General features: G+C 40.9%; 2 protein-coding genes across 2 annotated transcripts in view; one reads left to right on the top strand and one right to left on the bottom strand.

The window, feature by feature from the left end:
- The window catches only part of DMGDH (dimethylglycine dehydrogenase), an 89278-nt gene extending 87122 nt beyond the window's left edge, over positions 1-2156 (bottom strand). The window contains exon 1 of the mRNA XM_049866515.1: positions 1952-2156. Coding sequence (XP_049722472.1) covers positions 1952-2067 — 116 coding nt within the window. The 5' untranslated portion in view covers positions 2068-2156. The remainder of the gene's footprint in view (positions 1-1951) is intronic.
- Positions 1881-25532, top strand: BHMT2 (betaine--homocysteine S-methyltransferase 2). The gene is made up of 8 exons (XM_049866537.1): positions 1881-2273; positions 12952-13084; positions 15468-15559; positions 16510-16701; positions 19119-19266; positions 19730-19912; positions 20365-20593; positions 24770-25532. Exons 1-8 carry the CDS (start codon positions 2241-2243, stop codon positions 24849-24851), a joined length of 1092 nt encoding a protein of 363 aa, XP_049722494.1. The 5' UTR covers positions 1881-2240; the 3' UTR covers positions 24852-25532.
- Positions 25533-25811: the final 279 nt, after the last annotated feature.

The following is a 25811-nucleotide window of genomic DNA, read 5'->3' on the forward strand; positions in this document are numbered from 1 at the left end:
TCTTTAGTCTTAGTGGTTGGTGTGTAAATTTGGACAACCCACTGCTGTAAAGTCGATTCTGACTCATAGCGAAATTTGGACAGTAGTCGTATTAACTGGTCTTTCTTGTAGGCATATGGATATTATCCTATCACTGACAGCATTGTACTTCAGGATAGATCTTGAAATGTTCTTTTTTGACAATAAATGCAACGCCATTTCTCTTCAAGTTGTCATTCCCAGCATAGTAAAAAAAAAAAAAATGTGATTGTCAGATTCAAAATGACCTATACCAGTCCATTTTGGCTCACTAATGCCTAGGATATTAATGTTTATGCGTTCCATTTCATTTTTGACAATTCCAATTTTCCTAGATTCATACTTTGTACATTCCAGGTTCTGATTATTAACAGATGTTTGCAGCTGTTTCTTCTCATTTTGAGTTGTGAAACATCAGCAAATGAAGGTCCTGAAAGCTTGACTCCATCCATGTCTTTAAGGTCTACTCCACTTTGAGGGGAAACCCTGGTGGCACAGTGGTTAAATGCTACAGCTGCTAACGAAAAGATCGGCAGTTCAAACCTGCCAGGTGCTCCTTGAAAACTCTACGGGGAAGTTCTACTCTGTCCCAAGGGGTCGCTATGAGTCGGAATCTACTTGATGGCAGTGGGTTTGGTTTTCAGCTTTTTTTTTTCTACTTTGAGGAGGCAGCTCTTCCCCAGTCCTCTTTTGAGTGCCTTCTGACCTGGGGGGCTCATCTATATCAGACAATGTTCCGCTGGTATTCATAAGGTTTTCACTGGCTAATTATTTTCAGAAGTAGACTCCCTGGTCCTTCTTCCTAGTCTGTCTTAGTCTGGAAGCTCAGCTGAAACCCGTCCGCTATGGGTGACCCTGCTGGTATTTGAATACCGGTAGCATAGCTTCCAGCATCACAGCAACACACAAGCCCCCACAGTACAACAGACTTTAGGATTTGTAGGGTTGCTTAGCATTGCTCAGTATTTGTTCATACAAATACAGATGAAAAAAATAAAATAACCATTTTTACCTATTAGCTTCAGCAAAGACCAAAATATTTGCTACTCTTGGTTCCAGGAAAAATGTGGGGAACAAACCCTCACACACTGCTGGTGGGCATGCAGATTGCCCTCACTGATTTGGAGGTAAATTTGGCTCTATCTTTTAATATTTAAAATACACATAACCGTTTTCCAGCTGTTTCACTTTTAGAAATTGATTCTACAGATAGCCTTCCCAATGCACTCAAAGGTACATGCATAAGGATGTTCACACCCACATTGTTCTCAGTAACAAAAAACTGGAAACAATCTAAGCATTAACAGGTGATTGCTTAATTATGTCGTGGAATATTGACAGGATGGAAAATCATGCAGCTATTAAAAAGAATACCACAAATCAATATGTGATGATATGGCACAATCTCCAAGACATATTGTAAAGTGTAAGATGTAAGTCAGCCAAAGGAGTCCCTGGGTGGCGTGACTGGTTAACTTTCCCGGCTGCTAACTGAAAGGTTTGAATCCACCCAGAGGGCCTCAGAAATCAGCCACTGAAAACTCTATGGCGCACAGTTCTACTCTGACACACATGGGATCACCATGAGTCCGTATTCACAACTGGCTTTTTTTTTTTTTTTTTGGTAAGCCAAAGAACAACATATATGCATAAACCAGTGTTTGTCTACGCGTAGACCATCTCTGGATTGATACAGAAGACACTATTGACAGCTGTTGAGTGGGGAATGGGATTAGGGCAGAATGGGCTTTGCATGGGGAACCCTTTAATATTTTTCGTTTGTACCGGTGGGCGTGGAAAAGAAAACATAGTTCAAGAAGAAAGCCCATCTCTAGGAGGCAGAAATTCTCCTAACCCCGGAGGCTGCCTCAGTTCCTCGCGCCAACCCCCTCGAGTGTCCAGCAGCCACTGTGCAGGCGGGACCCCGACTCACCCCTCCTGGCTGTAGACTGAAAGCGGGCGGCCAGGGGAGTGCGCAGGCTCCGCGCCCCGCAGCAGGAAACTCCGCAGAGGGAGGCGCCGCAGCCGCTGAGCGCCCGGGCGGAACATGGCGAGCCAAGGGCGCGGGCACCTGCTTCGAAGACAGCCCGCAGCCGGGGAACTCGGGCCGGCCGCGGAGCCGTAAGACCCTCCCCCGGGTAAGGGGCGGGCGGGCGGCTGAGGGGCGGGCTCCTGGACTGGCGCTCGTCCGTGCACCAGACGCCCTACGAAGCCGCGGCACGATGGCACCAGCCGGAGGTCCGGGAACCAAGAAGGTGAGTTTCCGGGAGGCCCGGAGGTCCTCAGCCCTCCTGGCCGGGAGACTCCGACCGACTCGAGTTCAAATCCCACGTCAGCCCCTAACCAAGCTCTGTGGCCTTGGGCTAGATACCTGCCCGGCTCTGAGCTTAGTTAACCGGATTATGAGTTACCGAGGATGGTGATACTGTCTCCGTGTGATGACTAGATAACAATCAGCATTTGTTGAGCCTTTCCTAAATGTCCCGCACTCTGCAGGGTGCTTTATGCGAATTACCTCCACTTCTTCACAACCCCTCATTAATAAGTATTATCATTTCACACCTGAGGAAACTGAGGCTCAAACGACTAGCTCAGGCTGCCCACCTAGTTCAGGATGGAGCGGGGATTTGAATTCTGCGCTCACTGTCTTCCCTCAGCGGTCCTGCGCCCGCAGCTTTTGGGGCTCAAGCGGCCCCAGACCTCGTGGAAACATCCCTCGCACTTTGGAAAGGGCCGGAGCCTCAACCTGTGAGTCGCGGGGGACGGGCTTGGAAGTATTACTGGACTCCCAAGCCACCGCAGGGGTCGGTGGGCGCACGCGGATTCCACCGCTTTCACGCGCCAGGGGCCCAGCTCTCCCGGCGTTCTGTGGCTCAGGCCCCTCTCTACCCCCCTTCCCTGGCCAGGCCCTTGATGTCACCGCTGGCTGTCAGCTTTGTCCGCCCATTTCCACCCTGGGGGTTGGGGGGGGGGGGCGGGGAAGCAAGGGGATGACCAAGGGAAATAAAGGCGTGAACTTGGAAACAGAACAGACCAGGACCTCTCAGAGCAACCCACCTGAGCCCGTAATTCAAAATGTGGGGAGAGGGGAGCGGGAGGAAGGCTACAGGTATGGAGGTGTACACTACCTATTTATTGATACTAAAAAGTTAGGAGCAACCAAGATGCCCTACAATAGGAGCTCGCTAAATAACTTCAGATTCATTCACTTAATAAGTTATTAAAACCAAAAAACCCGTTGCCATCCAGTCTATTCCGACTCATAGTGACCCTATAGAACAGACTAGAACTGCCCCACAGAGTTTCCAAGGAGCAGCTGGTGGATTCAAATTGCCAACCTTTTGGTTAGCAGTGGTAGCTCTTAACCACTAAGTCACCAAGGCTTAGGCAGTCATTACAGAAGTATGGAACAGGCAAAGGGCTTTGGCAATATGAAGTTACAAAGGAGATATTGTATCACAGACCAATCCCAACTATGCAAAGTATTTATGTAAACACCCTAAGGAAGGGCAGAGCCCTGTGGCGCAGTGGCTAAGAGTTTGGCTGCTAACCAAAAAGGTCGGCATTTCTAATCCACCAGCCTCTCTTTGGAAACCACATGGGGCAGTTCTACTCTGTTCTGTAGGGTTGCTATGGGTCAGAATGGACTGGACGGCAATAGGTTTTTTTTTTTTTTTTTTAAGGAAGGGCACAATAATGGTAATACTTATTTCAGGTATGGAATACGAGTTTTAAAAAACATGATTTTGGATATGTTTTTCTGATTATAAAAGTAAAACGTGCACAGTGAAGAAATGAGAGTAACAAAAAGATAAAGCAAAGAACTTTTGGTGATTTTTTTCTGTAATGCTATCTATGTTCACTTTCACAGTTCATTCTTTTTTTTTAAGGTTTAAAAATATGCTGTCCATGTTCAGTATTTTCTGAGCCTCTGCTCTAGCAACACCAGTACGATCATACACTAATCCATGTTAATGTGTACCAAGGATCTAAGGTGCTAGTTGGAACGAGCAAATTCCACCTCACTTCTCAGCTAACGCATACCTTTTAAGAGTGGCACACACAACGTCTCCAATTAATTGTAGAATCCAAAAGAGCAGTTCTGTTGGCAATTTCAGGCCTATGGGGAGATATTTTAGGCAGATTGGGTCCCTCTGGCCTCCTCTCTCCACAGAGTGATGTTGATAATATATATGAATATATATATATGAATGAATAGAGCTCTCCTAAAGCCAGACCTTAAACCCAGAGGTGTTAGGTATTCATATCTGAAACAAAGGGGTATAAATGTACCCCAAAGCTCACTGTCAGGTCAGGGGCAGTTACACTACCAAACAAAAGGGAAGGATGGAATGAAGATATAAATGTACTGCAAATTAACTCACGCTGCTCTTTGTTTTACACATTCCTCTGGCAATCATTCTAGAGTTTTCTTTAGATTGTACTGGTGTAGTGGTTAATTGAAGGGATATATATATCGATGCCTTTGAACTATGCTGTTGGCGAGGAATATTGAATATACCATGGACTGCCAGAAGAACAAATTAATCTGTTTTGGAAGAAGTATAGCCAGAATGCTCCTTACAAGCAAGGATGGTGAGACTATGTCTCACAAACTTTGAACATGTTATCAGGAGGGACCAGTACCTGGACATGATGCTTGATAAAGTAGAGGGTCAGCAAAAAGAGGAAGACCCTCAATGAGATGGATTGACAAAGCAGATACAACAATGGGCTCAGGCATAACAGCAATTGTGAGGATGGTGCAGCAGCGGGCTGTGTTTTCCTCTGTTGTACATAGGGTCGCTATGAGCCAGAACTGACTCAGCAACACCTGACAATGACAACAACATATGGCAGGGAAGGAAGGGCTAAAAGATGCTATGAATTCAAATATTGGTAGTTTAGTTATTTTACTGATGGCTGTTTATAAAACTAGCAAAATTTAAAATATTAGAAAAACAACCAGATAATAGATGAAAATGTCTTATCATTCATTACTTCGTATCATGAAAAGAGTAAAAATATACACTATAACTCCAATAAGGCTGGCATTAATCAAAAACACACAAAATAATAAATGTTGGAGAGGCTGTGGAGAGATCGGAACACTTATACACTGCTGGTGGGAATGTCAAATGGTACAACCACTTCGGAAATCAATTTGGCGCGTCCTTAAAAAGCTAGAAATAGAACTACCATATGATCCAGCAATCCCACTCCTTGGAATATTTCCTAGAAAAATAAGAGCCTTTACACGAACAGATATATGCACACCCATGTTTATTGCAGCACTGTTTACAATAGCAAAAAGATGGAAGCAACGAAGGTGCCCATCAACGGATGAATGGTTAAATCAATTATGGTATATTCATACAATGGAATACTACACATCGATAAAGAACAGCGATGAATCTGTGAAACATTTCATAACATGGAGGAAACTGGAAGGCATTATGCTGAGTGAAATTAGTCAGTTGCAAAAGGACAAATATTGTGTAAGACCACTATTATAAGAACTTGAGAAATAGTTTAAACTGAGCAGAAAACATTCTTTTGTGGTTACGAGAGGGGGAGGGAGGGAGGGTGGGGGAGGGAGGGAGGGTGGGAGGGGGCATTCACTAATTAGATAGTAGATAAGAACTACTTTAGGTGAAGGGAAAGACAGCACACAATACAGCGGAGGTCAGCACAATTGAACTAAACCAAAAGCAAAGAAGTTTCCTGAATAAACTGAATTCTTCGAAGGCCAGCGTAGCAGGGGCAGGGGGCTGGGGACCATGGTTTCAGGGGACATCTAAGTCAATTGGCATAATAAAATCTGTTAAGAAAACGTTCCGCATCCCACTTTGAAGAGTGGCATCTGGGGTCTTAAATGCTAGCAAGCAGCCATCTAAAAAAAAAAAAAAATAAGATGCATCAATTGGTCTCAACCCACCTGGATCAAAGAACAATGAAGAACACCAAAGACACAAGGTGATTATGAGCCCAAGAGACAGAAAGGGCCACATGAACCAGCGACCGCATCATCCTGAGACCAGAAGAACTAGATGGTGCCTGGCTACAACCAATGACACCCCTGACAGGGAATACAACAGAGAACCCCTGAGGCAGCAGGAGAGCGGTGGAATGCAGACCCCAAATTCTCATAAGACCAGACTTAATGGTCTGACTGAGACTAGAAGGACCCCTGTGGTCATGGCCCCCAGACCTTCTGCTGGCTCAGGACAGGAACCATTCCGGAAGCCAACTCTTCAGACAGGGATTGGACTGAACAATGGGTTGGAGAGGGATGCTGGTGAGGAGTGAGCTTCTTGGATCAGGTGGACACTTGAGACTATGTTGGCATCTCCTGCCTGGAGGGGAGATGAGAGGGTGGAGCGGGTTAGAAGCTGGTGAAATGGACACGAAAAGAGAGAGTGGAGGGAGAGAGTGGGCTGTCTCGTTAGGGGGAGAATAATTGGGAGTGTGTAGCAAAGTGTATATGGGTTTTTGTGTGAGAGACTGACTTGATTTGTAAGCTTTCACTGAAAGCACAATAAAAATTATTTAAAAAAAGAAAAAAGTGCATATACACTATAATTTTCTTAACTGCTAGGTGCTTTTCTGTTTAAAAGTCTCATTTTTTGAGATGGGCGATATGACAACAGACCGAACTGAAATTAAAAGAATCATATCAGAATACTACAAAAAATCGTACTCTAACAAATTTGAAAACACAGAAGAAATGGATGAATTCCTAGATACACACTACCTACCTAAACTAACACAAACAGAGGTAGAACAACTAAATAGATCCATAACAAAAGAGGAAATTCAAAAGGTAATCAAAAAACTTCCAAAAGAAAAAGCCCTGGCCCGCACAGCTTCCCTGCAGAGTTCTACCAAACCTTCAGAGAAGAACTAACACCACTACTACTAAAGGTATTTCAGAACATAGAAAAGAACGGAATACTCCCAAACTCATTCTATGAAGCCACCATATCCCTGATACCAAAATCAGGTGAAGACACCACAAAAAAATTACAGACTTATATCCCTTATGAGCTTAGATGCAAAAATCCTCAACAAAATTCTAGCCAATAGAATTCAACGACATATCAAAAAAAAAAAAAAATTTCACCATGACCAAGTGCAATTCATACCAGGTATGCAGGGATGGTTCAACATTAGAAAAACAATCCATCATGTAAATAAAACAAAAGACAAGAGCCACACGATTTTATCAATCAATGCAGAAAAGGCATTTGACAAAAGTTCAACATCCATTCATGATAAAAACTCTCAGCAAAATAGGAATGGAAGGAAAATTCCTCAACATAATAAAGGGCATTTATACAAAGCCAATAGCCAACATCATCCTAAATGGAGAGAGTCTGAAAGCATTCCCCTTGAGATCGGGAACCAGATAAAAAACCCACCCACTGCCTTCAAGTTGATTCCGACTCATAGTGACCCTATAAGCTGGAATTGACTTGCCCTTTGTCACCACTCTTATTCAACATTGTGCTGGAGGTCCTAGCCAGAGCAGTTAGGCTAGATAAAGAAATAAAGGGCATCCAGATTGGTAAGGAAGAAGTAAAAGTACCTCTATTTGCAGATGACTTGATCTTATACACAGAAAACCCTAAGGAATCCTCAAGAAAACTACTGAATCTAATAGAAGAGTTCAGCAGAGTATCGGAATACAAGATAAACATACAAAAATCAGTTGGATTCCTCTACACCAACGAAAAGGACATCAAAGAAGAAATCACCAAATCAATACCATTGACAGTAGCCCCCAAGAAGATAAAATACTTAGGAATCAATCTTACCAGAGATGTAAAATAGACCTATACATAGAAAACTACAAGACACTACTGCAAGAAACCAAAACAGAACTACGTAAGTGGAAAAACATACCTTGCTCATGGATAGGAAGACTTAACATTGTAAAAATGTCTATTCTACCAAAAGCGATCTGTAGGTACAATGCAATTCCAATCCAAATGCCAATGACATTTTTTAATGCAATGGAGAAACTAATTGCCAACTTCTTATGGAAGGGAAAGAGGCCCTGGATAAGTAAAGCATTACTGAAAAAGAAGAACAAAGTGGGAGGCCTCACTCTACCTAATTTTATAGCCTATTATACTGCCACAGTCGTCAAAACAGCCTAGTACTGGTACAACAACAGATACATAGACCAGTGGAACAGAATTGAGAATCCACACATAAATCCATCCACACATGAGCAATTAATATTTGATAAAGGCCCCAAATCAGTTAAATGGGGAAAAGACAGTCTTTTTAACAAATGGTGCTGGCATAACTGGATATCCATCTGCAAAAAATGAAACAAGACCCATACCTCACACCATGTACAAAAACTAACTCAAAATGGATCAAAGACCTAAATATCAAATCTAAAATGATAAAGATCATGGAAGAAAAAATAGGAACAACACTAGGAACCCTAATACACGGCATAAACAGTATGCAAAACATTACTAACAGTGCAGAAGAAAAACTAGATAACTGGGAGCTCCTAAAAATCAAACACCTATGCTCATCCAAAGACTGCACCAAAAAAGTAAAAAGATTACCCACAGACTGGGAAAAAGTTTTTAGCTATGACACTTCTGATCAGCATCTGATCTCTAAAATCTACGTGATACTGCAAAAACTCAACTACAAAGAGACAAATAACCCAATTAAAAAATAGGTAAAGGATATGAACAGACACTTCACTAAAGAAGACATTCAGGTAGCTAACAGATACGTGAGGAAATGCTCACGATCATTGGCCGTTAGAGAAATGCAAATAAAACTACAATGAGATTCCATCTCACTCCAACAAGGCTGGCATTAATCCAAAAAACACAAAATAATAAATTTCGGAGAGGTTGTGGAGAGACTGGAACACTTATACACTGCTGGTGGGAATGTCAAATGGTACAACCACCTTGGAAATCGATTTGGCGCTTCCTTAAAAAACTAGAAACAGAACTACCATATGATACAGCAATCCCATTCCTCGAAATATATCCTAGAGAAAGAAGAGCCTTTACACGAACAGATATATGTGCACGCATGTTCATTGCAGCACTGTTTACAATAGCAAAAAAATGGAAGCAACCAAGGTGCCCATCAGTGAATGAATGGATAAATAAATCATGGTATATTCACACAGTGGAGTATTATGCATTGATAAAGAACAATGATGAATCTGTGAAACATTTCATAACATAGAGAAATCTGGAAATCATTATGCTGAGTGAAATTAGTCAGCTGCAAAAGGACAAATATTGTATAAGACCACTATTAGAAGAACTTGAGAAATAGTTTAAACTGAGAAGAAAACATTCTTTCGTGGTTATGAGGGGGAGAGGGAGAGAGGAGAGGGGTTTTCACTAATTAGATAGTAGATAAGAACTATTTTAGGTGAAGGGAACAACAACACACAATACAGGAGAGGTCAGCACAACTGGACTAAACCAAAAGCAAAGAATTTTCCTCAATAAATTGAACACTTCAAAGGCCACCGTAGCAGGGGTGGGGTTTGGAGACCATGGTTTCAGGGGACATCTAAGTCAATTGGCATAATGAAATCTATGAAGGAAACATTCTGCATCTCACTTTGGAGAGTGGCGTCTGGGGTCTTAAATGCTAGCAGGTGGCCATCTAAGATGCACCAATTGGTCTTAACCCACCTGGACCAAAGAAGAATGAAGAACACTGAAGACACAGGTAATTATGAGCCCAAAAGACAGAAAGGACCACATAAAGCAGAGATTTTTTTTATATTAGCCCGAGACCAGAAGAACTAGATGGTGCCCGGCTACAACTGATGAGTGTCCTGACAGGGAACACAACAGAGAACCCCTGAGGGAGCAGGATAGGAGTGGGGTGCAGACCCCAAATTCTCATAAAAAGAGCAGACTTAATGGTCTGACTGAGACTAGAATGATCCTGGAGATCATGGTCCCCAGACCTTCTGTTAGCCCAAGACAGGAACCATTCCCAAAGCCAACTCTTCAGACAGGGATTGGACTGGACTATGGGATTGACAATGATACTGGTGAAGACTGAGCTTCTTGGATCAAGCAGACCTAAGACTATGTTGGCATCTCGTGTCTGAAGGGGAGATGAGAGTGGGTCAGAAGCTGGCCAAATGGGCACAAAAAGAGAGAGTGGAGGGAAGTGGAGTGCTGTCTCATTAGGGGGACAGCAATTAGGAGTATATAGCAAGGTGTTTATAAAGTTTTGTATGAGAGTCCAACTTGATTTGTAAACTTTCACTGAAAGCACAATAAAAAGTTTTTTAAAAGTTTCATTTTTTTCTCCCCAGGATCAAATTTTAGCATATGTGACACCTGTGTCATTGTCAAAACAAACCTGTCTCTCTAGCTCTTGGCATATTTTATTAAGGGACTTCGTTAGGTGCTGTGTGAGGTAGTAGGTCATGGACAAATAAGATATGTCACCTGCCCTCTGGCATCTTACAGCCAAACTAGGAGGCAGGTAGGTAGCCAGATACTGTATTAGGATGTGACGGATGCAGGAATAGAAGGTATACGAAATTAGTCCAGTCCATTTGCTGATGAGTTGTTGCTGATTCATGGTGACCCTGTGTCGGAGTAGAACCTATAATGCCAGAATTCTGTGCCAATGTTTTTCCCCCCTCCAGGATTATGTAATGTGTAATATTAAATTTGATTCTTCATGTGGTTAACTTATTGACGTGTATTAGATTTTCTAGATGAGACTTTATCTAGTATGGCTATACCATTGATTCTCTCTTCTATATCCCTGTGCGGCATTTACTTATGGCACTGAGCTGTAATTATTTGTTGACCTACTGGCTTTCCCCAAGGTGACTGGACTTTCAGCTTCTTGAGGGCAGAGACCTTGTGTTATTCCAACACTTATCTCTATTGCCTAGCACTGTACCTGGCACGTGTTAAGGTCCCAGTAAAAGTTTAAAGTTTAAGTCCTCTTTATGTTTCAAAAGTACAAAATGAAAAGAGTGAATTGCATTTTATGGAGGGAGTAGAGAGAGAGATGAGAAGCATGGTTAATATTAACATTTCTTCCACATTCAGCTTAAATTCTACAGGAGTTGTAAAATACAGAAAAATACCAGAATGAGGAACTCTCTGCCAAAACAGTGTTTTTAGGTCAGCACAGCTGGGCTTCGTTCAACTTCACACCACATGTACAGTAAAAAGGAGATGTTGTAGACATGGTAGCTGGGTACCCAGCCTCCGGTACAACCCCGTACCTTCTTGTACTGCAGAGGATGGAAGATAAAGACATCTTCAGACTCTTTTGCAGTGTGAGTTCTGGTAAGAATTAGCGACCACCATCAGATGTACTTGTGTGCTTCGGGGACAGTAACCAAGAGGCAGAGGCCCTCTTCCTGCTGCTTTGACTTTTACTGGTGAGCACGGGCATAGCACAGCATTCCAGCAACTTAGCTTTTACCCTAATATTAACATGTAGCCCACTAAGCTGTCGCTGTGCCCTGCTTGCTGTACTCCTTGAATTCAAGAACTGCGGGATTTATATTGATTTCACAGTTAGAAGGGGCACCTCGAGGCTTTTCTCCCCCATCCATGTGTTGCTGTATGTCCAGCTGTGGCTAGAGCTGAAATGAACTGGCCTTATATCTTTAATAAAAGGTTGCATTTTCAACTAAGATGGTCTATACGAGAGAGATAGGGATTTCCAAGGTGGTGTTTATGGTGTTACATGGGTGAGAAGGCCTCCCTGAAAAAGAAGACACTTGATCAGAGACCTGAAGGAAGTAAGGAGGTGAGCCATGTAGATATCTGGGGGAGGCATGTTTCAGACAAAGGAAACCACAGTGCTTGGCTAACTCTTCGGGTATACCTTTAATGTAAGTTATAGGTGGACTGAATGAGTCCGAATCAACTTCGTGGCAACTAACAACACAACAACAAGAGTAGGAAAAAACTAGATTAGGAACTTAAAAGGGCTGAAATCTCCTTTTCTGCTTACTTAGCTCTGTGATCTCGAGCAAGTCACTTAACCTTGCTGAACCTCGGTTTTCTATTTATAAAATGGAAATAAATCTGCTTTGCCTGGCTCACAGAATTGTTGAGGACCAAAAGCTAACATATACATGACCATGCTGGATAAATGTAGGGCGTAATTATGAACTTGTCCATTAGCACTGTGTTCAGTAGCTTAAGCAAACGAGAGGCTTATTTTTCTCATTCAGTGAGAGGGCTAGAGGGGGCAGCAGTCATGGCTGCTGCAGCTACTCAAATATGTCACTAGGAAACCAGGCTCCTGTCAGCGGTCTGGCCCACCAGCCTTAGCATACAGCTTCCAGTGACACAGCTGTGAGAAGACCAATACACCTCCCGGTATTATATCGATATTCTAATCAGAAAGAAGAAAAGGAGACGGGAAGGGAAGGGAAGGACGTCTACATCAAGAAAGCAAAACTTCCCAGAAATTCTCAGCAGACTTCCACTTATTTCTCATTGGCCAGCATATGCCACATGGCCATGCCCAGCAGCAAGGGAGACTAGGAAATGGATTTTTCTTTTTAGCTGAGGTCATTGTCACCACAAATAAAATACATTAGTTAAAAAGAAGGGGGGTGGAGAATCTATATTAGTTAGGTAACTAGCACTGTCTGTCACAAGCGTTTTGTAAACTGCTATAGAATTGGCAGTTCACTATAATTTGGCTCAGCTTAAATCTTATTTGAAAAAAAATAGTCACAGCACTTTAGCTGCACAAAACAAGTGCCTGGATTGACCAAGAGATGTATGTATGGTCAACCTGAGATACTGTGAGACGCTAATGATTTCAACAAAGCTAGAGCTGTAAGAACACGGTACCCACCTTTCTTAAAGTTAGAAACCACATTTAGAAAAGAAAAGCACTTAGGTGGATTTTCTTTCTCTTTCTCAGGGTATTTTGGAACGTCTGGAGAGTGGGGAGGTTGTCATTGGAGATGGAAGCTTTCTCATAACTCTGGAAAAGAGGGGCTATGTGAAGGCTGGACGCTGGACTCCAGAAGCAGTAGTAGAACATCCAAACGCAGGTTGGTGATAGGATCACCCTAAAGTATCTATCTGGGTGACATCTTACTTAGATCTGATTGAGAGCAGATAAATAGCAGGGACTGTCTCCCAAGGACTGTTTCACTTGACAAATTGCCATGACATCATGGCAGTACTTGGGTTGAAAACACGCAGAAGAAAATCATCTCTCTCTGTCTGTCTGTCTCATGCACACACACGCAAGTGCACACACACATGCATACACATTTGCATTTTCATATATAGGAAGTGCTAAAATATTTGCTCCATGATTATTTACCTTGCAGGTAGATACCCAAGAGTTTACTTAAAATAGCAAAACCGTTGTTGCTTCATTGACCTCCTGCTGGCTAATGTGTGTACTCTGTTTTAACAACGTGCATAGTGTGATTAACAATAGTCACCAGCTTAACAGCACAGACAACTGGGCTCTGTTGAGAGGGGCAAAGAAATAAACACATATTTACCTCATTCTCCTGACCAAAGAATAAAAAGAGTTGGGAATAGAAATTGTGTTGGGATTGGCTAGTGACATTAAACTGGAACTTTTATTGAGTCTTTTTTGTTTATTCCCAGAAATTAAAGTGAGAAGATACAACCAAAGTATGAAATAGGTGACACAGGATAGACTGAGAACGGAACTTTTAATGTTACTCTGATTTTATTCATATATGCACAGTGTATGAGACAAACCTGGTTCCTGTCCTGACTTTTCCACAGACCAGCTATGTGACCTTGGACAAATCACCTGACCTCTTTCTTAGTTATCTAGTGTAGCTGTAACAGAAATACCACATGTGGATGGCTTTAACAAACAGAAATTTATTTTCTTACTGTTTATGAGGCTAGAAGTCCAGATTCAGAGTGCTGGCTCTAGGGGAAGGCTTTGTCTCTCTTTCGGGCCTGGAGGAAAGTCCATGTCAATCAGGACAGCCTATTTCAGCTGTTTCCACAGGCAGGCCTCTCTCTGGCCCTCACCCCTTGGCCCAGTGTCTGCCCTGCCAGGCTGTTACAAAGCTCTTTAGCTCTACCAAATAAGTGTCCAGAGGCACCCCACATCACTAGGAAACCTCCTGCCTAAAGGCACGCAGTCCCTCTCCCTCCATGTATCATCTCCCCTGCCTGGTTCTGCTGCTGCCATTTCTCTGTCACTTGCTTCTCACCATCTCCAGTGTTATAGCTCTCTCTCTGTGTCTTCTAGTTCTAGAAAGTTCTCAGCACAGAGGCCCCAGGTCCAAAGGACATGCTCCGCTCCTCTCACTTCTTAGTGGTATTGAGGTCCGTCTCTCTGCTTACTTCTCTCTCCTTTTATCTGTTAGAAGATAAAAGGTGTGACTTGAATAAGGGTGATAAAGGTGGTGACTGGGGTAAGGGTGGTGGTGCCTGGAGTCACACCCTCTAGTAAGGTGGTGACTCAAGATACATCCCACCCTAATTCTGCCTCATTAACATAACAGACAGGACAACCCGTTCCCAAATGGGATTGTAACCACAGGCATAGAAGTTAAGATTTACAACACATATTTTGGGGGGACATAACTGAGTCCGAAACACTCTCCAAACATCAATTTCACCATCTGTTACATGGGGATAGGATATGAAGTAGTTGTGAGGACTTTTGAATTAATCCATATGAAATACCCAGTGTATCGTTAAGTACCCAAAGACATTATTATTATTTCATCACGCTCAGAGTTGTAGGGCTAAACAAAGTTTTGCCTCTTCGGTGCTTAGAAAGTTTTCATATGGCCCAAGAAGAACTTGTTCTTAATTTTAGAAGACCTTTTTCTAAACCAGGAAGGTGTTAAAAAAGCAAGGATAAAAAATGGGAATGGTAGGGCGAGAGACAAAGAAGAAGGCAGAGAGAGAAGAGAGAGATAAAGAACTTTCTGATAAACGAAGGAAAGTTCCTTGCTTTCCCTGAGTGCTGTTTGCTGCTGAATCAGCTTGATATGGGCACTACCTATGGACATTCTGCCCACAATGAGAATTTCCTCATTCTACTCCCAGACCTACCCAATGCTCCCTGACTACAAGTAGACCAGCTATGTCCTTCACAACACTGATGTCGGAATAAACGCTCTCTAAACCAGGAGAAAAGTGGCCAGCCAGGCCTCAATCCCCACATCGGACTGCGCCAGGCCATTGGAGGCCGTCAGCAGGACAGTGTGAGGCTACTCTAAACAGTCCTGACTTGGCACTCTGCCATGTCCTGCGAAACCTTTAAATTGTACTGCCCTTAGTCTGCAACATTTTCTAAGTATTAGATTTGAAACTGTGTGTGATTGAAAAAGATGTGTGTGGATGAGGTGCTGCTGCTGAAAATGATAGTATCCATGATTTTTAATTTCTTTTATTTCACTTTCAAAACCAACTTTTTTGTAGTTCGCCAGCTTCACATGGAATTCTTGAGAGCGGGATCAAATGTCATGCAGACCTTTACCTTTTCTGCCAGTGAGGACAATATGGAAAGTAAGGTAAGTATGCAGGAGAGGGACTCATCTGTAATAAAAATAACCTCTTGATGGGAAGCTATGGAATCAACATGATGAGTTAGCACACTTTGTTGACAAAATCCACATAAAATGTATATTAATTATTAGATAAATATATATACTAAATGGATGAGCTTCTTTCTGTCCCTTTAGGTAAGGGAGGAGGAGGAGGAGTAGGACTGGGGAAGCATCCATTATTAGAATGGCATGGCCAACCTTCTGTTTTTTTTTTTTTTGAAAGAAAGCACACTTTGAGATTCCTTTTTTACCTTCTCATTTCACATTCCTCTTTTCTGTCTTGTCCACCTGGAGACACGGTGGCCCTGGGGAACACAGCACTGGTCTAGGAATAAGAACAATTGTGTTCCATATCCAGTTTTGCCACCTATTGACACTGTGATTTTGTGTAGGACACTTAACTGCATCGAGCATCACTTTTCTCTCTGCAAAATGGAGATAAGAGTATTGTTGAGAAGAGCAGATACGATGAAGGGTGTGAAAATATTGTAAAATATTCTGCACATGTAAAGGGTTAATGCTTGTCAATGTGAATGCTCATTTATTAATTCAAGCAACCAACATTTATTATCTGTTACAGTCCATTCACTATGCTCAATGTTTATAATCCATTTACTATGCTATCTGCTAGATTCAAAAATGATACAAAGGCATAGACCCTATTCTAAAGATGGTCATAGTCAAGTGTGGTAGACAAACAAATAAACAGTTGTTAAAATCCAATGTGGTAAGTACAGTAGTGGAAAGATAATGTCACTGGTAGCAGAGGAGATGGTACCCGACCCTGCTGGTCCTCTCCTATTGTAGTTTAAACCAGAGACTTGTACTCATAGTACTTGCTCGAAACTCCCTGTTATCTGTTATATTTTACCTTTACAATGCCAGGCTCACCTTCTGTACTCTTCTGTTCTCAGTGGGAAGATATAAATGCCGCTGCCTGTGACCTTGCCAGGGAAGTGGCTGGAAAAGGCGATGCTTTGATAGCAGGGGGAATCTGCCAGACATCAGTGTACCAACACCATAAGGATGAAGCTAGAATTAAAAAAATTTTTCGACTGCAGCTAGAGGTTTTTGCCAGGAAAAATGTGGACTTTGTAATTGCAGAGGTAAGCCTAGTATAGAGGGAAAGGATTAAATCCCTTTGGCAAGTACCATCTGCACAGTCTTCACCTTTCATTAGGGCATTGAACTGCCTTATGCCCTCATTTCCTCCATGTGGATGGTCAAACATTTATTTAAATGTACTGCAGTCAAGGTCACCATCCTCTCACATCTATGCTAGGTTCTCTATGAAACCGAAAGAGAGATTAAGGAGAGGCTTGGCCACAGTCATTGGTTTTCTAAGGTCTGGGGGATGGAAGCAGCTGATCTCTCCAAGGATCCTTACAGTGCAGAGTGAGAGGAGGGGACAGTGGTCTAGTGAGCATCATCTCCTGAAGAAAGGGCAGGTCTGGAAGGAGCAAATATGTGGGCCGGAAGCTGTGAAGGAGCAAAGTGTAAGAGATAGGTGTCTGCTCAGGCTCGTCCAGGCCTCACCATGTTACTCAAGTACCCAGTCCTTTCCTTACCCTCCTCCATCCATGCCTTGCTCACTCTTACTGCTCTGCTTCTATTCATATGAAAATATGAAAACGTGTTAGTGCTGTTTTGAAGAAAGAATCATTAGGACTTGGTCACTGATTGGACATGAATGCCCAGAACATTATCCTTCCTCTACCTCCAAAAAAAAGCCCTCAATACCTATTTCCTGTAATAACTGCTGCTGCCTTGGGATAAGCCCTCACACCCAAGTCTTTACCCTAAGCAAGGGCAATAGCCTCTGTCCAAACTGCTATTTGCCTAACGCCTCTATTGAACCTATTGAAAAATCTATCACTATCCATTACCTCATCAAACTTCCCAAGGCTCAACACTGCTCCAACCTGGCTAACCCATCTGGGGACAACCATTTGCAAAGAGTAGAACACACTCTGTGCTAACTCTGCCCTATCTCTTCTCCAAATGGAAGGGAACACAAGTGTTGCATTTTGTTTTGTGGTCTGAGACCCCCTCTTTGACTCTGTCATTCCTCAAACACTACTGCTGCAGAATCAGTTTCTAAGTCAAAGAGAGAAAACAGGGAGACTTCTGCCAGTTTTTCTCCATTTACGTTAAAGTCAGCTTTTCAACTGTGGCACTTAGGTGGTTCCTGGAAAGGGGGTTCCTGGAAAGCACCTCTACAAATGCCATGGGTTTATCAGACAAGGTGTTCGATCCGCCATTGGCAAAGTAACTGAGTAGCTATCCCTTCCCACTGTTTGCCTCAGTGTCCTCATCTGTGGAAATCATCATATTTCCCTTCCTACTTTGTGGAACACTTAAGAATATGTAACTAGAAATGAATATAAAAGCACTTCAAAAGTATAAAGCACGATAAACTACTAATTATATTTCAGAGATTACCCCAGTTCCATTAAAGATAAGTCCAAGATTTGTGAGTAAAAGTTTTGTCCCCTTGAAGTGATGATTTTAGCCACTGGGGTGAACAGCTGGTTAATTCCTCAAAACGTTAAACACTGGACAGAGTAGAGCTGCCCCATAGGGTTTCCAAGGATCAGCTGGTGGATTCCAACTGCTGATCTTTTGGATAGTGGCCGAGCTCTTAACCACTGCACCACCAGGGCTCCAGAATTACCATATGATCCAACAATTCCACTCCTAGGTATATGCCCCAAAGAATAGAAAGCAGGGACAGAAACACAAACGGGTATTTGTACACCAATGTTCATTGCAGCAGTATTCACAACCTAAAAGTCCATCAACAAATGAACGGATAAATAAATGTGGTACATAGGTAAAATGGAATACTACTCAGCCAGTGAGAGAAATGAAGTCTTGATACATGCTACAATATGGATGGAACTTGAAGACATAATGCTGAGTCAATCATGAAAGGACAAATATTGTATGATCCTGCTTATATGAAATATCTAGAATTTGACAAATGTATAGAGGTCAACGTTTATTAGTGGTTACCAGGGACAAGATGGAGGGAGAAAAGGGGAGTCATTGCTTAGGGAGCGCTGAGTTTTTGTTAAGGGTAATGGAAAAATTTAAAAACAAATAGTGGTAATGATTGGACCACATGATGTTAATTAATATCACTGAATTGCACGTGTAAAAAAATGTTGAAATGGCAAATGCTTTGTTATATGTATTTTTACCACAATAAAAAAAATAAAATAACTATGATTTTCAATACTAAATTACTTTAAAGATCTTTGTGAGTCCTCCCCCGCCACCCCGCCCCAACTCATCATCTCATTGTACAGGTGATCCCTGAATGAAAATCTGTATTATTGTTAAAGTAAGTAAAATATTTACTCAAAAGTATATCCTTTAGTCAGTTTGATAGAGGCCCATTCCTTAACAAGTTTTACCTCATATTATGAATTTGGTAATTTTTATAACTGTTTTATAACATTGGAGTTCTATCATTCAAAATCTGTATTTGGACCAGTAGAAAAACTGAAACTTCTTTTAGTATTTTGAGCATGCTGAAGAAGCTGTGTGGGCTGTGGAAGTCTTAAAGGAAGCCGGTAAACCCGTGGCAGCTACCATGTGCATAGGCCCAGAGGGAGACATGCATGATGTAACACCCGGAGAATGTGCGGTTAAACTGGTAACGGCAGGTAATTTGGATTCATAATATGTAATAAGCGGCTCGGTTGTTGTGCAGGAAACTCACCAAGTTTGCTTAGTATTTTGAGAGCAATTCGAAAATAGAAGTGTTAACTTGAATCAGTGATGTTATCTGTAAAACTTGAGGGAGGAGAGGGGAATAGCTAATCCCTAAGGTACCTTCTGGAATCCCTGGGTGGTGCAAACAGTTAACATTCAGCCGATAACCAAAAGATTAGTGGTTCCATCCCACCCAGAGGCACCTTGGAAGAAAGCCCTGGCAATCTACTTCCGAAAAATCAGCCACTGAAAACCCTGTGGAGCATAGTTCTACTCTGACACTCATGGATGCAGTCACCATGAGGCAGAGTCAACTCCACCGCAACAAGTAAATTACCTTTAACTTCAAAAAAAAAGGACTGAACAAACAAGTAGGTAAATAAAATTGTAAAAGTTCTTTATTTCTTTGCTTAGGGGCTTCAATCGTTGGTGTGAACTGCCGATTTGGACCCAGAATCAGCTTGAAGACGATGAAGCTCATGAAGGAGGGTCTTCAGGCTGCAGGGTTGAAAGCACACCTGATGGTGCAGTCCCTGGGATTCCACACACCTGACTGTGGCAAAGGAGGGTTTGTGGATCTCCCGGAATACCCCTTTGGTAAGCTTATGGAGAATTCTTGTGGTTTCCTGTTGTAACAAAATTGAAACAACCATAAGTTGTACAAGGAGCCCTGGAGGTGCAATGGTTAACCACTCGGCTGCTAACTGAAAGGTTAGTACTTTGAACCAACCAGCAGCTCTTCAGGAGAAAAGACCCTGTGATCTGCTCTGGTAAAGATAACAGCCCGAGAAACCCTATAGGGCAGTTCTACTCTGTCATATAGGGTTGCCATGAGTCAGAACTGCTGAACAGCACACAGTTGTGCTGTCTGACAGGATGAGTCTACATAAAACAAAAACACTTAATGTTAACCGAAAAGGAGTTATCTAAGGAGAACATAATCTGAAGTTTATAGTTTTTTAATTGAGGAAAAAAAAAAAGACCCATCAGAACATTTGTCCTTTGAAAACGAGGATGGTAACAGAAGTGCCATAACTATTATATTACAGGATTGGAGCCCAGAGTTGCAACCAGATGGGATATTCAAAAGTATGCCAGGGAGGCCTATGACCTGGGTGTCAGGTACATTGGCGGTTGCTGTGGGTTTGAGCCCTACCACATCAGGGCAATTGCAGAGGAGCTGGCCCCAGAAAGGGGATTTTTGCCACCAGCTTCTGAAAAACATGGCAACTGGGGATGTGGTTTGGACATGCACACCAAACCCTGGATTAGAGCAAGGTAGGAATTTTTAAATTAACATTCTTACTGTTTTCCTTTAATCTCATTTTATTTATGGTTATAAAAGTTATGCATGTACATGGTAATAAACAAACAGTATAGCAGTGTATAAAATGAAAAGTAAAAGTTGCCTCCTGACACCAGTCCCATTCCCAGAGCTATCCTGTTGTATCCTATTTGCCATTTGAGTGTTGAGGTCTTGTATCTCTATTTGTCATTTTATCAATTTTAAGCATTAATTATTGATGATCCCATATAAAAGCTAAGGAATTTAATTCACATAACCTTCCCCTGTTCCCCATTCTCCTTCTCCCAATTTTGATTTATTATACTTTTATTTCTTCAGTTGATCGTCTTTATAAGTTTAAATTACATATTTAGCCACCTTTTTCTTAAGCCATCAATATTAGACAGTATCTCTTGACTCCACTCTCTGTAAAATAAAAATTGACTCCCTTCTGCTTCTACTTCCCCCTCCTGTCCACCGCTTGGCTTCTTTAAGTTATACCATTATTTTTATATTGCCAAAGTTCATAACTAATATGTTCTTTTCTGTAACTATACGTCTTCCATACTTGGTCTGTAGATTGATTCTAAAAACGCAGAGTCAGTAAATAACATTTACAATATTATTATATCTGTAATATTAAACACACAGGACTCCTGAAATGTAGTCGGAACTCAACCTTGTTTTTGTCTCCCTTTATCTTTTTAAACCTGTTCTATCCCTTCTTCTGCCTCTGTTTGAAAATACTGACGTCTCAGGACTTTTCTAGGTACTCTTAGATAACAGAAAGTTCCATGATCACATTACTTTGCAAACATAGTCTCAGTTCATTTTTTAAAAGTGTTCAGTTCCATGTAAAATCAAAACTCAGAACATGTTTCGAACTGAAAATTTTTCATGTTTTCCAGCAGAAGCCTTCAGCAGGCAGAAGGCCAGAGGAGACCTGTAGGGTTCTTCTCTCTTTCCTGGCCTTATGCTTTCAACCTTCCCTCCCATCTTACTAACCATGGTTTTTGACCTCTTTGGAATCAAATTAAGGAGAAGATAGAAAAGGAGAATAAAATGAGTATTACTCGGCTCCACCCTAACAGGAAGACTGCATTCTCTGGCCCTGGAGATCTTCCTGAGCACTTTCATGGTTCCTCAGAAGATTCCACTGGGAACTTTGTTCTGTACCTCTCACACCACAGGCACTGTGTTTTTTCCTGATTGCTGCTTCCCCCTCAGATATATCCTACTTTGGGGGTTGCATTGTCCTTCCCAGTGATTCTTTTAAAAATACCTCCAAGCTGGCTCTCTGTCTCCATCAGGCTCAAAACTGTCTACAATGCCTTTCACCCTTCCTTTATCTAGATCTGATCCCAATATAACAGCATCCTGTCTGCTCACAAGCAAAGTAGCCAGCCCATTGTTCTCTTGTGTTCCAGATTTTCCACTGTAGAGTCTGGTGAGTCATCTGACTGATTCTAGAGCACCTACTTTGAAATTTCTGCAGTGTGGCCTATCTTGCAGCTCACTTTGATACCTGTTATCTATAATATCTTGGTGCCTCCAATAAAACTTCCAATCTAACATCCTGTCACATTATTGATTTTCTAAACATTATTCACTGCAGAACCAAGTGGTATGAAGGAAGCTATGGGGAAAGAGAAATAATCCTATTTTACAAAATTTGAGCCATTTGGAGGAAAATGTTTCAAGCATCAAGGTCAAATGAATTATATTACATCAGTTGCCCAGGTGCATACCATATTTTAATTTGCTTCATGCTTGGACTGTGACTCTCTTTATATAACATTTGGTTTTCTGGGAATGTCTAATTCTTTTTTCATTGGTAACAAGAGAATAAGAGGCCTTTACCTTCTCTTTCCAGTTTTCAAATTATACTATTTCTTATAGTCAATCTACTTTATTATTGAAGATATTTTTCTTGGGGCCCCTGAACTACTGCTTTGTTTTGGATCATTGCTTTCTGGCCATACTGTACAGTTAGCATCCTGATGATTTTACATTGCACTTTTGGGTTCAGTCCACTGCTTCTCAGATTCCATATTCTGCTCTTTCTTGGCTTTTGTGTTAATTCAAATCATTTGTGGAGTATATGCCAAGACAGGATTAGACATACAAGAGATTTACTGGGGAAAACATCTGTGAGGGAAAATGGGGGGAAGGGAACCAAAGAACGTACAGAAAGCCATCATACTGAGATGTAGATCTGAGCCTTGTGAAGGAGAGAAGAAAGGAAAGAGGGTTAGACAGAAGGAGCCTGCACAGTTCTAAGAATGTTTTGACCAAGCTGATAGGAGATGAGAAGGTCTTTGAGCCAAAGTCAGATGCCAGAGGAGTCTTGCATATGAAGGCATGGGCCTACATTACTATCCCTATCATCCTCTGTCATTGACTGGGAGCAGCCCAAGGGAAACATGGCCTCTGCAAGAATGTGTCAATTACACTTCCCAGAAAAAAATTTTTTTTTTTCCCAGAGCAGAGATCAAAGTGCCACAGATTTCTTATTTTGCTGGAGCACATAAAAAAACTCAAGTAAATTTTTCAGAAAGGATACATGTGACCTAAACTTTCTGAGTTCTTGTATGTTTGAAATTTGCTTTATTTTACCATCACACCTGATTGATATTCTGGCTGGATATAGAATTCTAGGTTCAAAAGTAGATTTCCTCAGAATTTTGACGTGCCTGTTCCATTTTCTTTTAAACTTTAGTGTTGTTAAGTACTCTGAAGCTAACCTGATTCAAGTTTCTTTGAGGGAGTTTTTCATTCTCTCTGAAAATTCTTGAGATCTTTCATGTATCCTTGCCATTCTGAAATTTCATGAGGACATGTCTAAGTGTGTGTGTGTGTGTGTGTGTTTAACTGATATAAGTTAGTGCTTGATAAGACTTTCAATCTTAAAACTTTAATCCTTTAATCTTTATCTTTGGAAAATGTTTCTGTTATTTCTTTGATTAAGGATTTTTCTTCTGTATTCTCTTTTTCTGAGACATAGATAAGATGTTAGACTTTCTAGATCATTCCTCTCTGTCTCTTAATTTTTCTCCCATATTTTCCATTTCCTTGTCTTTTGTGGAATTCAGAAGTCTTCATTTTTGAGCTGAAACAGCTTTCTTATTGTAAATTTATTTCAATTGTAAAAGTAGGCAAGAAATCATTTAGCCAAACCTATCTTCTGGGAGATATGGATAGCTTTGATAGATACCATGCTTGTAAGAGAAAAAAAGTACTAAATATAAATATAATTAAAAGGTAAGGAAAACATACTTTGGTGATGATTAAAATAGCTTAAATAAGTGAGATATAGCTTATTTTAACTATCAGCTTCTAGGGATCCTTAAAATACATTAACCATTATTTCTTAAAGATAAGACATTATTCTGTAGACTTAAGCCAGGCACTCCTCAAACTCTGAACTTTCAAACCTACTGATGTTTGCAGAAATTTATGATTACACAGGAACTTGTATAAACTCCAGGTTTCTGACATTTTTATCATCTAAAAATATTGTTTTATTCCTTGTTTTGTAAGTAAAGGGTAAAAAACTATAAAAATATATTTAACACTAGGGTCTGCAACTAGGAACCTTTGTACTCTTCTTTCTTTGTTTCAAAATAAAGAATACTAAAGAAAGTAATTTATATTTTGTCTGTATGAGTCAGAATCCACTGAATGGCAGTGGGTTTTTTTGGTTGTGAGTTAATTTTTTTTTTCATATATTAAAAAACTTTGTCTTCATGAACTTGTCATTATGTTAAAATACTAAATGGAGTTAGAAGACCCTGCCAGAAATTTCAGAATGAATGTAATTCACACATACAAACACAAATGCAAAATTCAAGTACATTGTCTTTTTCTGTAAGGTGGCATAAAACCTAATGATTGTTAGGAAGGATATAAATGTGAGAAAGGCCCCTGGCATTCATGTATATAGACACAGTTTTTTTAGCTGTATGTTGAAACTGAAGTTCCACTTTTCTTGATCATCCATCAGACTTAAGTGTATTTGGCAAATATGTATTTAAGACATGTTGGACTTAAAAATAGGTATTAATCTGTTAACTAGTAATATATGTATGTGTATATATACATAATATGTGTGTGTGTGTATATATATATATATATACACATACACACACACATTTTTTTTTTCAACCCAGGGCTAGAAGGGAACATTGGGAAAATCTGCTGCCGGCTTCAGGCAGACCATTCTGTCCTTCGCTGTCAAAGCCAGATGCCTAAGGAGTGAAGAATGAAAATGCTGAAATGATAGAGCAGAAGGAAATCTCATTCAGATCCTATCTGGAACTCTTCCTCACCTTTGTCTTCAACACACCTGATATTTCCAGCGGCTGAACAACTAATGTGCTGCATTCCCACCAGCTCAATTCAACAAATACGTGTTGAACTGCTATGGTTCAGTACCATGGTGGATGCCAGAGGAGATGCAGAGATAAGTGAGCTAGGCCCCTCACCCTCCAGGTACTTACCGTCCAGTAATGCTGTGATTCTTCTTTTTGGAGATAATCAAGAATAGCCCATCTTTTAGGGTGAATTTGACATTTTAAAATAACCAGAAGTCACTGAGAACCAAACCTAGTAAGTAATACAGGTTGATTAAGGCATGTGCTTGAGGAAAATAGACCAGAACTCTAAAGCAATGAGTCTGCTTTTTTCAAATGACTTGTATAATGGATCTAAAAACAATCCCCAGATAAAAGATGCAAAAAAACGTTTTGAGCAATGGCAGGATTATTGAACTATGTGTATAAACTTCCAAATTGATTACTTTGAAAGGTGATTTTTACTTAATAGTATTAGGTCCTAGGATTTTTTAAATGTGTCTTTATAATCACAACTAGCTAGATTATAAGATATTTAAGGATAAGGACCATGTGATATGCTTCTTATATTTCTCCTTAAAGTATTTAGCATTGTACTGGAAATAATAATAGATAACTCAAGGAAATACTTAATATTGATTGTTTATAATAAGTAAAAATAGAAAAACAATTTGAGAAAGAAACCCTTTTTCAAAGTCAGAGTTCAAATCTATCTTGGTCTAATATTTTCTTGACGTATGTTTATGTGATTTGCTATGAGTCTGTTTCTAATCTTGTTCTTAATGGTATACCAATTTGTGACGATAAAATTGGAATAGTTTACCTTTTATAATGTTTGAGTATCTAAACTTTCATAGAC

The sequence above is a fragment of the Elephas maximus genome, chromosome 2 (genome assembly GCF_024166365.1).
Source record: "Elephas maximus indicus isolate mEleMax1 chromosome 2, mEleMax1 primary haplotype, whole genome shotgun sequence".
Taxonomy (NCBI): Eukaryota; Metazoa; Chordata; class Mammalia; order Proboscidea; family Elephantidae; genus Elephas; species Elephas maximus.